At 38.6% G+C, this 14,505-nt stretch overlaps 1 protein-coding gene across 3 annotated transcripts in view; it reads right to left on the bottom strand.

The window, feature by feature from the left end:
- Positions 1-13,883, bottom strand: part of LOC132099190 (NACHT, LRR and PYD domains-containing protein 12-like) — a 49,352-nt gene extending 35,469 nt beyond the window's left edge. For all 3 annotated transcript variants that reach the window (XM_059505641.1, XM_059505639.1, XM_059505640.1), the window contains exons 1-5: positions 13,654-13,883; positions 11,385-11,546; positions 11,166-11,213; positions 2,212-4,012; positions 870-1,043 (exon numbers count right to left, since the gene is read on the bottom strand). In XM_059505641.1, coding sequence (XP_059361624.1) covers positions 870-1,043; positions 2,212-4,012; positions 11,166-11,213; positions 11,385-11,546; positions 13,654-13,702 — 2,234 coding nt within the window. In that variant the 5' untranslated portion in view covers positions 13,703-13,883. The remainder of the gene's footprint in view (positions 1-869; positions 1,044-2,211; positions 4,013-11,165; positions 11,214-11,384; positions 11,547-13,653) is intronic.
- Between the last annotated feature and the right edge of the window lie 622 nt (positions 13,884-14,505).

Raw genomic sequence — 14,505 nt, 5'->3', positions numbered from 1 at the left:
CTGGTAAATCAGTCTTTTTCAAAATATTAGGTATACAAATAAAAGTGAATATGCATATTTTTAAATAAAATTTTTATTTGCAAATAGATTGAATCTTATTTTACGAATTCTAGTTTCTTTCTAATAAATTCTTTCATTCTCTTTATGTTATGCATTTTAAAATCCAAGTGATCCGAACTCATAGCACTTATGTAAGATGGTGTTCAAGTGGAGCATCATTTACTGTGAACTGAGGTGCTCTTAGACACAGACAGCACTCTATTCTAGCTTGTGCTCTTCTAAACAAAGTCTGAAACTTTGTATTACAAGCACTTCTTGTGTTTACTTGCCTCTTAATGATGAATCACTTATTGTATGCCTCATTTGTAAGTGTTTTGTAAATGGATAAATGTAAATGTATATAGAAATGTAAAACACCAGATAGTGAACAGCAAGTTTTATAATTTTAGAATCACACTAATCCATACTGCATTCTCACAAACTGGTGACTAATACAATTTCAAATAATGTCCAGGGAAGATCAGTTTTTACTTGCACTTGGTGCCTGGTGAGTGGTAATTCTAGACCCTAGCTTAGATTCAATGGTTGTTTTTCACACAGCCAATCTAGATGGTGCTGCTAGCTTGTGTAGGTCTGTGCAGAGGAATTCATGCATGATATCAATTTATTTGAAAATCCATAATTTTAATCACAATATTTCAACATTTATTTTCTTCTCAGGTGTACACAGTCCACCTGAGTCATATTTTTTCATTTATTATCTCTTGTTCTAATGTTCCATTGAGAGCACATGCCAACTTTGGTGACAAAATTTTTAAGTCATTCATTATGATAGCATTTTGTTAATTATTTTATGGTAAACCATTTACCTCAGAATCACCAGTTGACAGTTTAGACTCTTCAGTCCATCAGAAAGAAGCTTCACTCCAGAATCCTGCAGATCATTGTTAGTCAGGTCCAGCTCTCTCAGGATAGAGTTTGATGACAGTAGAACTGATGACAACCTCTCGCAAGACTGAGCAGTGAGATCACAGCACTGTAGCCTGTGTAGAGAACAAAAATAATAATAAAAACAAATAATTTGCTTATTTTGTATGTTTTACATTCTGGAGCACAGAAAACGTGCAAAAACCATTGACTAGTGTTCCATAGACTGCCAAGTAAGCTACACTGTCAAGGACCAGGAAAGTATGAAAAGCATCGTCAGAATAGTCCATCTGCCATTAGTGGTTTGACCGTAAATTTATGAAGCGACGAGAATACTTTTTGTACATGAGGAAAACATAAATAACGACTTTATTCAACAATTCCTCTCCTCTGTGTCTCTCCAAATTAGCGTAGCGCCATTTTGACAAATCTGAGCAGTACGTAGGCAACGTATGGTCTTCTGTGTCAGCAGTGCCACAAGGATATGTTTTTTACATGGATTTACATTTTGGTTTGAACAAAAACTGTGCATCAGCGCAGTGCGGCTGACACAGAAGAGAGCTGCCTGCGTACTGCTCAGATTTGCCAATATGGTGCTGACACTGATTTGGAGAGACACAGAGGAGAGGAATTGTTGAATAAAGTGATTATTTTTATTTTCTTCGCGTACAGAAATTATTCTCGTCATGTCATAAAATTACGGTTGAACCACTGATGGCAAATGTAGTATTCTGACCTTGACTGTTACTTGTTATGGAACAGTCACAGGCCTCCTGATTTTCATCCAAAATATCTTAAATCCCTTTAATAAGGTGAGACACTGCAGGTAAATAGGGTAAAAATATTAACTAATAGTTATCACCAAGCTTCTTTCTGATGGACTATCATCGCTGTTATTTAATGAAATACGCACTAATTTGCATACATTTCTAATAAAAAAAAATCTGAACTGGATGAACTGAACTGATCTGTTACTTGGTGTTTTTTTGTTGTTGTTTTTTTTTTTTTACATATAAGAGTCAAATGATTTTATAGTAGGAATTTATAGTATCTCTTTTTGTCACTCCACAACAACCACAAAGCAATATATTTCTATAAAAGAAACACATAACAGTGTCTTTTGGATGTTTCCTTTCCAGTAGTCTTTATGAAGTCTTTATGAAAAGCCAAAATGCCCTAAATCTCAAAATTGACAGGTGCAACTAAAAACAATGTTTCTACCTGCAGAGTCTACCCTTAAAACAACTAACAGTGTAATTAAATTAATATTAAGAAGACTCTTACAGTGCTCTTTTGGTGTTTTTGATGACTGGCAGCAGTCTTTTCAGTGCTTCATCAGATCTTCTGTATTTCTGCAGTTCAAATTTCTCCTGAGTCTCTTCTGACATCTGGAGCACAAACACCAGAGCTGACCACTGAACAGAGGAGAAATTCTGCTCTGAAAGTTTTCCAGAGCACAGATTCTTCTGGAATTCTTCAAGAAATTCATCTTTCAGTTCGTTCAGACAGTGGAACAGATTGAAGGTCCTCTCGGTTGATTCCTCCATCTCTATTTTCTTTTTGATATAGTCAGCAGTGTCTTTGGTGTCCTCTGTTTTGAGCTCCAGTCCTGGCAGTAGTTCCTTCAGGTCTGTCTGATTGGACTCTACTGAAAGACCCAGGAGGAATCGGAGGAAGAGGTCCAGGTGTCCATTCTCACTTTGTAAAGCCTCATTGACTGCAGCTTTATGAAGTTCAAACAGTGGCTTTGTGGACAGGATATTTGTCGTTTTTTTCCAGGATTTTAGAAATGGGTTTGCTTTCTTGTTTTTGTTATTAAAAAACACATAGAGAGCAGCAATAAATTCCTGGATGCTAAGATGTATGAAGCTGTAAACATTTCTCTCTGACATAGATTTTTCCTCCTGAAACATCCGGGTGCATAACCCAGAGTACACAGACCCTTCATTGACATTTAGCCCACACTCCTCAAGATCTTCATTGTAGAAAATCAGATTACCTTTCTGTAGTTGTTTAAAGGCCAGTTTCCCAAGCTTCAGAATAATCTCATCAAAAGACATGACTTCAGCCTTAGTTTTAGGATCCTTGCAATATTTTATTTTCATCTGCTGCTTCTGAGAAAGTAAAAAGTTTGTGTACATCCCTGTGAGGGTTGTAGGTGTTTTGTCATTGCTCTCTTGAACCAGCTGAGGCTGAAGAACAGTGAGAGAGATCCAGCAGAAGACCGGGATGTGACACATGATGTACAGACTTCTGAATTTTCTGATGTGACGGATGATGTTTTCAGCAACCTCAGGACTGCGGTTTCTGATGAAGTACTTCTCTTTTTGCTCATCACTGAATCCTTGTATCTCTGTCACCTGATCAATGTATTGTCGGGGTATCAGACTGGCTGCTGCTGGTCTGGATGTGATCCAGATGAGAGCAGAGGGAACCAGATGTCTCTTGATTAGGCTTGTAACTATCTTACTCACTGTTGTTTTCTTATTAACATCTGTAAAGCTGTCACCCTCTTCAAAGCTCAAAGAGAAGCGACATTCATCCAGCCCATCAAAAATGAACATGACCTTATTGCCATCTTCAGGAAGAGATGTCAGCTCTTTAAGGCCACTAAAGCAGTATGTGTTAAGCAATCCCATGAGACTGTACTCCTTTTTCATCAAATTCAGTTCACGGAATGGGAGTAGAAAAATGAAGATTATATCTTGATTTTCTTTTCCTTTAGCCCAGTCAAGGATGAATTTATTGACAGAGACAGTTTTTCCCACTCCTGCAATCCCCACTGTCAGCACTTTTCTGTTTTGTCGACCCATATGGTCTTTGAACATGTCATTACACTGGATCGGCGTGTCCTTGGCAGTCAGTCTGTTGTGATTTGATTCGATCTGTCTCACCTCGTGTTCATTCGTTCTTCCTCCAGTCTGATTCTCCACCACATATAAATCAGTGTAAATATCGTCCAGGTATTTATTTTCACCCGTCTGGGAATTACCAACCAATATCCGCTCACATTGCTGTTTTAACTTGTCCTTCAAGACCTTAGTGTAATCATTATAAGTAGCTTTACTGTCCTCTGCAGCTGAGCCTTTGAGAAAATGGAAAAGTCAGTGTAAGTGTAAGTTATTGGTTTTTAATGAAATATTGATTATAAATCTTTATGTAGACTCTGACATAGTATGTGATTCCCATTACAAAACTTTAAGACTGTGTGTTGTCTATATTCTAATTAATGCTCCTGAAGGGCCAATGAGTGAGACTAGTTCACACTACAGGATTTTAAGCCGGCTTTAATTGGGGGAAAATCAACGGGTGATCAGCGCTCTGCAATTTTTATGTTTTAACTACTCTACGATGCACCACTGACGCTCGCTGACACGTCACGACACCAAACAAATATCTAGCATGCTAAATATCTGGACCGGTCAGCCGTCTCATCATCACATGGTGTCAGGTGTCATGACAAGCTACAGCCAATGAGAAAGCAAGGCATGGGTTGAGGTCAGCGGAAGAAAAACATCAGCAGCAACACAGCTTTAAGGAAAGATTAGACACAAGAAATAGAGCAAAATTTTTCAGAACAGATCATCATGCAAACATCTTGCAGCACAAATTTCTTCACAATGTCCATTTTCAAATAAACAACTCCTGTTTCACGTGTTGATTCATGTCATTCCTGTTCAACTTCTCGAACATGTTTTTGTGAAAAAAAGTGGTTTGGGGACAGAATAGACTCTTTGGGAGACAGAATTTTCAACTCGTGTGATGTGATGTAGTGTGAACACCATAAAGACTTCAAGACAGACAATCAAGTGATGTAGTCTAAACAGCACAGCAATCTGCAGAGGTTTTAAAGTCGTGTAGTGTTAACTAGGCTTTAAGAGGGTGTTCAGTGGGTGTTTGATTATGGTTGACACTAAACTCCACAGGTCTGTGATCCTCCAGAAAAGGTTTGGACACCCCTGTTCTAGACCAGTGGTAGGCAAGTCATAGAGAGCTGCTGCCCTGCAGAGTTAGCTCCAACCCTAATCAAACACACCTGAACAAGCTAATCAATGTATTCAGGATTATAAAGACTATAAGCAGGTGAGTTTCTTTTTCTTTTTCAGAAGTTTTACCCCTCCCCCCCTCCCTCTAGACTTAACTACGAATTTTCCCCTATAACTATGCACACTGCTTCTAAACATCAAAGTTCTGGTGATGCTGTTTGTAACCCAGACTGCTGAGGTTGATGAACACACTGGTAGATTGTAGATTTATTTATTAAATAGATTGTTAATAAAATGCTCCTTTTTCATTCCACCAAAAATATGCCTGAAGTCCACCATTGCTGTAGTAAAAAAATTGCATTTTTCTGACAACATAGTGTGACCATGTGTGTCCTTTTTTTCGTTGAAATGTCATGGTCAGGATTCATGGCACTTGAGAAGGTGGTATCAACAGAGAACGGTCAATGTGATTTAATACATGTACATATAAGGTGTGTTTGTCTTGAAGTGGCACTGAGCAGATCGATCAGTTTATGAGATTGACGTAAATAGAACATCATAAGTTCTATTACTTCTATGAGTATCACATTGTTTCTGTGTGATGGTGCCCTCCAGCTACAAGTATGAATGAAAGAGACATTACATTAAAATGCACACAAAGGAATTGATAAGAGGGATCGAAATAAACATTTTTATGACAAGTATCCGATTCCCAACCATAATTATCAGATTCCAGGACTGGAACCGATTTTTTCATGTTAGATTGTTAATAAAATGCTCCTTTTTCATTCCACCAAAAATATGCCTAAAGTCCACTGTTGCTGTAGTAAAAAAAACTACACTTTTACATCCATATGACTGCCATAAAATTCATGGCTTATGTGTCAGTCATTTAATTTTAAAATAAATTTACATTCTTATATCAGTTTTGTTGTTAATGTTGAGGTTATTTCAGCTTCATACAAAATTTGCTTCATACATTTAGTTTAAATGTACTGCTAAAGAGGGCGAGCCCTACCATTCAACTGAACTGTGTGCATTAGGGGTTGAATGATTTCAGATTTTTTCATCATAAATTTTTTTAATTTCTGTAATAAAAGTCGAGTCAACGTCGACTAGTCGCTGATGACATCATTAATGAACAAATAAGCCTGAACCTTGAGCTGAGACTCGAACACCTTGTGCACAGCTATAGCATAGCTAGTAGTTTGAAAAGTTACTCAGCAGTGCTGAGTTATCAGCACCTTTGTCTTTTTACTTTAAGTGAAAAATAAATGTAGCTAAGTTGAATAAATACTTTAATTTTATTCAATTTAGGTAAAAGTACCAAAATTTAATTATACTGAAGAAAGTAGAAAATAATGTAAAATTCAAGTACTGTAACAAAATTATTTGGGACATTTCAGCGAATGGGTAAAATTTCTGTCTCCAGGACATTAAAAGTATATAAATGCAGGACAATTTACTCTAATATACATTTTATTATTAAGCAAAATGTCTTCACATTTAGCTAACTGAAAAATGTAGAATGTATAATTCAAATAATTAATAAAAACTACCTAGAACACTAAATAGCAGTTGCATGTCCACGCTCCCTGCCTGTTTAATTTACCATTAAATATTATGATTGAAATCCTTCAGAAATGTAATTGTTTTTGCATTTATGTGTGACTTTATATTCAATCAATGATTTCATTTTTTTTCAAAAGAAAAAAAAAATCCATAAGATTTTTGATAAAATACACATTTTATTCGTGACCCCAGGTTTACAATAAGTCCTGTTATCCTAACACATTTCCCCCTCTGATAAACTTGAAACATTTCAAAACAGGGGTGTAGCCATCTTTTCAGAACTGATACAACTATACAAAACATTACCATATAACAGTTCTTTAATCTGTACAGCCTACCAGTCAACAGTTTTTGAAAAGTACGATTTTTTGTTTTTAAAGAAGTCTCTTCTGCTCACTAAGCCTTCATTTATTTCATCCAAAGTACAGCAAAAGTATTAATATTGTGAAATGTTTTTACTATTTAAAATAACTGCTTTCTATATGAATATATTTTAAAATGTAATTTGTTTCTGTGATCAAAGGTGAATTTTCAGCATCATTACTCCAGTGTCACATCCTTCAGAAATCATTTCAATATGCTGATTTGCTGATTATCAATATTTAAAACAGATGAGTAATTTTTTTTCAGTATGCTTTGATGAATAGAAAGATCCAAATATCAGCAAGTTTATGTGTTTATTATGTGAAATAAAAAGCTTTTGCAACATTATACACTATATCATTCAAAAGCTTAATCAGTATAATTGTTTTGGAAAATAAATGATATAAATGAATATTTTATTTAGCAAAGATTCCTTAAATTGCTCAAAAGTGATGTAAAGAGAAAACATTACCGTCTACAGCCGCGAGAGGGCACTCTATGCTGCTCAGTATAGGCTACAGGAGCACTGAGCAGCATAGAGCACCCTCTCACGGCTGTAGACGGCATTGTTTTCTCTTGGTTCTGGGTTCTAAATAAATGCGACTTATAGTCCAGTGCGACTTATATATGTTTTTTTCCTCGTCATGACGTATTTTTGGACTGATGCGACTTATAGTTAGGCGTGACTTATAGTCCGAAAAATACAGTAGCTGCACTTTTGCCTCCACGTTCATAGACTAAATATGTATTTCTTCAGGGATTTCAGTCTGACTAAAATCGATACAAAATATGCACATTAAATAGCTTATAAAATGTTATTCAATAATAACACTAAATGCATCAATGCAATGATAATTCATTACATTCATTGATTCCAAGATGGCGGCGCGTCCACACGCAGCGGCTTCTCTCTGTCCCGACAGAACAATGTTTTCGTGTTTTATGTCATGTGAGTTGCAGTGTTTTTGTACGTCGTCATCGAGTCTACCTGTCTGTAAGCGCGCATACAGTCGCGAGTTTCTGCTCGATGTCGGCAGAACCATATTTTTACAGTTAAACTCCGCCCACGCGGAACAGCTGCGGGATCTCTGTGTGCTATGTAGGCCTTCACCACCACCAACCCCCACTGCTGCATCTCGCCCACAGTGGAGGCACCACAAGCGGTGTGAGAGGAAGCAGAAGAGGGGTAAGCGCGGAGGTATCCGGGCTAGGCTAACGGCTAACCCACACAATAAACTGGACTACATTCGATTACTATGCTCAACTCAGAGGACTATAAGAGACTGCTGTGTTTTTGTGTTCACGGAAACATTGCTCTGCAACAGCGTTCCAGACTGCGCTATTCAGCAAACACTGCTCACCCCTGATGGAGTTTATGATTATTAACTGCCGGCCGTTCTATCTGCCGAGGGAATATAATGCTATACTGCTCATTTTGGTGTACAATTCCCCATTCAACATCATCAGCAACAGGAACGATGCACTAAATGAACTGTACCAGCACATCAGTGAGCAGCAGACAGCACACCCTGATGCTTTTCTCATCATAGCTGGGGATTTCAACCATGCTGACTTAAAGAGTGTGTTTCCAAAAATACACCAACACATTAACTTTCCAACACGAGGTAATAACATTTTGGACTTTGTTTACACCACACAGAGAGGAGCTTACAAAGCCCTCCCCCTCCCCCTCCCCCACCTCGGAGCCTCAGATCACATCACTGTCATGCTATTGCCTGCATACAGACCGCTCATTAAAGTCACCAAACCAGTTCAAAAACAGATTCAAGTGTGGCCAGAAGGATCATCAGAGGTTCTTCAAGACTGCTTCAACACAACTGACTGGGACATGTTTAAGCAGGCTGCCACATGCAATAACACCACTGACCTCCAGGAGTACTCGGAGACTGTCACTGCCTACATCAACAAGAGTATTGATGATGTTACAGTCACAAAAACCATCACTGTCTGGGCCAACCAGAAGCCATGGATGACAGGGGAGGTCTACAGACTCCTGAAGACACGGAACGCTGCCTTCAGAGCTGGAGATGAGGTGGGCCTGAGAACAGCCAGGGCCAACCTGTCCCGCGGCATCAGAGAGGCTAAGAGACAGCACTCCAGGAGGATAGCTCATCAGCAGAGACACTAGGAAGCTGTGGCAGGGGATACAAACCATTACGGACTACAAGCCCCCAACACGGACCTGTGACAACAACATCTCTCTGCTAAATGAGCTGAACACCTTCTTTGCTCGCTTTGAGCAACAAAACAGCACCACTGCACAGAAGACTCCACCTCCTCCCGGCGACCAGGTGATGACGCTGACCCCAGACAGCGTGAGGAGATCCTTCAGCAGGATCAATGCACGCAAAGCTCCGGGCCCTGACAACATCCCTGGGCGTGTACTGAAAGACTGTGCAGCAGAACTCACTTATGTCTTCACAAACATTTTCAACATCTCACTGAGTCAGGCTGTTGTTCCCACATGCTTCAAAACTACAACCATCATTCCAGTTCCGAAGAAGCCATCTCCATCCTGCTTCAATGACTACCGTCCTGTTGCACTTACCCCCATCCTCATGAAGTGCTTTGAACGGCTAGTCATGCAGCACATCAAGTCTGCCCTCCCCCCCTCCCTGGACCCCTTCCAGTTTGCATATCGGTCCAATCGCTCGACTGATTTTGCCATCGCCACTGCCGTCCACTCAGCACTGACACATCTGGACAAAAAGGACTCATATGTCAGAATGCTGTTCATTGACTTCAGTTCATCACAATTCAGCACAATCATCCCTCAACAGCTCATTTACAAACTGATCCAGCTAGGGCTCAAGACTTCGCTGTGCAACTGGCTGTTGGACTTTCTGACTGGAAGACCTCAGGCAGTACGGGTCGGCAGCAACACATCCAGCACCATCACACTGAACACTGGGGCCCCCCAAGGATGTGTGCTGAGCCCCCTCCTCTTCACTCTGCTGACCCATGACTGCACACCATCACACAACTCCAACCTTTTTATTCAGTTTGCAGATGACACGACTGTGGTAGGTCTCATTAGCAACAGAGATGAGACGAACTACAGGAGCGAGGTGAGCCGCCTGGCCAGGTGGTGCAGTGACAACAATCTCTTTCTGAACGTGGAGAAGACGAAGGAAATTGTTGTAGACTTCAGGAAAACACACACTCGGCACGTTCCTCTGACCATCAACGGTGCGACTGTGAAGAGAGTGAGCAGCACCAAGTTCCTGGGTGTGCACATCACAGAGGACCTCTCCTGGACTGAAAACAGCAGCACTGGCCAAGAAATCACAACAGCGTCTCTACTTCCTCCGCAAACTGAGGAGAGCCAGAGCCCCGGGCCCCATCATGTACACCTTCTACAGAGGCACCATCGAGAGCATCCTGACGAGCTGCATCACTGTGTGGTATGGCGCCTGCAACGCGTCCTGCCGAAAGACTCTGCAACGCATATTGAGAGCAGCTGAGAAGATCATTGGTGTCTCTCTCCCCTCCCTCCAGGACATTTACGGAACACGTCTCACCCGTAAAGCCCTCTGCATCACAGGTGATCCCACTCACCCATCACACAGCTTCTTCAGCCTGCTGCCATCAGGGAGGAGACTGTGGAGTCTCCAGGCCAGGACCAGCAGACTGAAGGACAGCTTCATCCACCAGGCTATCAGGAAGCTGAACTCACTCCCAAACTTGCCCCCCCCTCCCCTCTTCTGCCCCAGGCACCACTGAACTATGAACCACACCCCCCCCCCACCAATATACGATGACATGCACTAGTCACTTTGTGCAGCATTGGTCTGCTCACTACCTCATTCTCCATGGAACTGACATCATTCCACTACTTCATCAGTCAGTTAAATAAAATAACTGCTCTTGAGCCCTATACCACTTTAATCAGACTTAATAAGCTTTTGTTTTTGCACCATAAAAACTTTTATCTGCACTGTTGTTCACTTCATTGATTTGCACTCTATCTGCCTTTTGCCTTGCGCTGCTTTATTTAACTTTATTTTTAATTTTATTATATGTATTTTTTAACATTCCCTTATTGTATAGTTATATCTACATTTTATATTTGATCTAGATTTTTAGGCTTTAATGTTATCTGTATGCACCGGGGTTTGAGAGTAACGCAATTTCGATTCTCTGTATGTATGTACTGTACATGTGGAAAGAATTGACAATAAAGCAGACTTGAACTTGAACTTCATTACTGTTAAATCAGATATTTAAATGGGGAGATGGACTCAGTAATATAATTGCAGCAGGTGCACAATAAATGTTCATACATGAAAGGTTTACCTTGTTTTTCTCTGTTATTCTCTGCTGTCTCTGAGCATTTGTGTTTATCTGAGATGCATACAGAATGAGAGAAATAAACAGAAGATACAGATAGACAATAACTGAGATCGTATTCTGTATCACTAAAATGGTGCTAAATCAAGTGTCCCATTAACTCACTAGGAGGGCGTAACATCACCAGTCTTTACTCAAATGCTAGTATTAGTGATTACAGTGTACCGTTTCCTGCAGCGTGTGAGCTGAAGTTGAAGTGTACTGGTCCAGTGAAGGTGCTTCCAGCGAGTACAGGAGCATTTACACTTGCACCTGTTTCAGCTTTCACTTCAACAACATTGGCTCCAGGCTGAGCACTGCTGCTTATCTGGACTGGATATTTATCAGCTGAAAGAGAGATAAAGATTTATGATTCTTACAAAGATTTACATACTTTACAACTTTCATATAACTTTTGGTAATACTTTAGAATACCGTTTCTTACTTACTGCATAACTAATAAGGAATTATTGAAGAACTAACAGATTATTATTTATTAACACTTTACTCACTACTGTTAAGTACTAAGGAAGATGTGTTAACTAATCAGTATGTAATACAATGTTATGATTGTGTTAAGTAACAGTTAGCTAATCAATAACTAATATATTCTGTAATACCTCCTGAAGAACTACTATTAATTATCCACTAGTAAAGGTTCAACAAAAATAACTATGAAGTAACTACTAATGAACAGTTATACACAATTATACACAAGAACAGTTAATCACAATTACAATTACATTGAATTGTGACCCTTTCATATAAATGTTATTAGCAGTAGTAGTATGAAAATGCAACATTAATAAATACAATACAATTTATAGAGGTTTTGCCTGTGTAGTGAATTGTTTTGTGAGTGTGTTTTGTAATAAATCAGCTTCTAATAGTAACCCCAGCACAACTCCAGTGGCTTGCGATAACTTATCTTAGTTTTTATATTTTATATACAGTACTGTATGTGTGCCTCATCAGCATATACCACATTACCATTAATTCAATTCCTGTATGTAAGACAAGGACTGAGGGAAAGTGAAAATACAGGTATCCAATTTGTAATTAATAAAGAATTATCAAATAATTCTGCAAGACTTACTTAGAACCTGAAACATTAGGCCTGTTCTAAAGTGAAAACGTAGGGAACCCATTAGTAATTAATAAAGAATTATTAGACAATTCTGCAGGAATTACTTAGAACCTGAAACAGTATTCTAAAGTGAACATATCAGTAAATAATAATTGCTACATCATTTTGACTCATCAAAACATCAAATAAAACTTGCACTCTAAAAAAAACCCTATAAAGTAATCATAAACTAAAATTTCAGAAGAGAACATTTCTTAAAATAGCTTATTTTATTTTATTTTAACATGTATATTGCCCACATTTAAACTAATTTAACAAAAATTTTATTATCAAACATTAAACATTTAGAAGCAAACAAAATGCATATTCCATTTCCATTAAAGTCTAATGAGTGGACTGTAACAAAATTGCAACTGTTGTAGCACGTTGTACTCGTCCTTTTACTCAATTAATTTTGAAAATGTATAGGCCTACTTATTTTAATATTAAGTAATATTTTATTGGGGTATCTGTACTTTTACTCAAGTACTTGATCTGTGGGCAACAGCCTGATTATTATTGTGAATATTTGCGTATAACTGTTCAGTAGTAGTTATTTTATAGTGATATTTCTTGGACCTTAACTCGTAGATAATTAATAGTAGTTCTTCAGGAGTTATGACAGAATACATAAGTTATTGATTAGCTCACTGTTACTTAACATAATCATAAAATTATATAACATGCTGATTAGTTAACACATCTTCCTTAGTAGTTAACTGTAGTGAGTTAAGTCTTAATGAATAATCACCTTTTAGTTCTTCAATAATTCCTTATTAGTTATGTAGTATGAAACAGTAATCTAAAGTGTTACCATACCTTTTGTATTTGTGATTGTAATGATGCATTGGTGATACTAGATTATTTAACCTACTGGTCAAGCATAATTTGTATCAGAGTATAAAAATAGATTGTATCACAGTATAAAAAGTTTTAATCAAGCTTGTACGCTGGGGGTCACAGTTCTATTAAATGTATTTGTGTAGACCTGCTGCTGTTGGGCTATGTCCTGGAATTGCTGTTTTATTTCTTCGTTTCTATGTACAGAACAAGAAGTGATAGTTATTTACCCTGTTTCTCTTTTTAATGATCCAGCAGAATCATATATCTTCATATTGCCCTCAGCCTGAGCTGTGTGTTTGTGTGTGTGTGTGTGTGTGTGTGTGTGTGAGAGAGAGAGAGAGAGAGAGAGAGAGGTTCACTCACTGGGAAACACAAATCACACAAACACTTCAGCAGAGAAAAGAGGAAATTGTAAGTCAAACAGTTACACTGCTAAACAATGACACGTTACAGCTTATGTTACAGTCACAGTGAGTTAAATGTTACCTTGCTTGTGTTCTTCCTCCAGCTGAACAGCCAGTTTGTTCTTGTCCATCTTCCTCAGGATGCCGACCGTGATCTTCACAGCTTCTTCTGGCCCAAAACACTCCACCAGCTTATCCACTGTTTAATCAATCTGCATCCTCCATTTCAGATGTTGATATACACTCATGTTTCCTTAAGTGTCACTGAAACTTCTTCAGATCATCTTTGTCCAATTCCTCCAGCGACTTCAGAAGTCAAGTTGAGAGACCTATGAAGTGTCAGAGTTGTGTGTAAATATGCTGAAATTATTGTTTGTCCTCAAAAGACACACATAATGTATAATGTATAAATGCATTACTTCAAAACACAAAGTAGCATGGTAATGACGTGTGCACTGTCCTGGAACATTAACAGCGATATGAGTGCAGACCAGCGGGGACAGTCGAGCTCGGTACAAGGTCTTGTGTGATACACCCTGTGCCCGGGACTCAAGAAAGTGACAGATGCGGTCTCTGTAATCATTTAATCTCATGAGATGCACATGTACCTGCTCATCCATCATTCTCTGAAACAGAATCTCAGTCCACACAAGTCCTCAATTCCACCTCTATTTCTCTTCCTCCCAAAAGCTAAACTTAGTCTCTCTCTGGTAACATTCTACTGATACGCTGGATACAATAAAATTAAATACTTTTATTAATCCCTTTCATTTACAAATTATATGCAAACTAGTTTGAGTCAATATTAAAACAATGTCAAACTATAGAGTTTATATCGTCACACTTGTTTCTGCAGGCATATGCCAGCATGCCTAGAAACTACAGATAGCATTGTCACAAGAACTAGATATGTCAACATTCACACATGGTTAAC

The sequence above is a fragment of the Carassius carassius genome, chromosome 22 (genome assembly GCF_963082965.1).
Source record: "Carassius carassius chromosome 22, fCarCar2.1, whole genome shotgun sequence".
NCBI lineage: Eukaryota > Metazoa > Chordata > Actinopteri > Cypriniformes > Cyprinidae > Carassius > Carassius carassius.
This window is presented reverse-complemented; position numbering and strand designations above follow the sequence as displayed.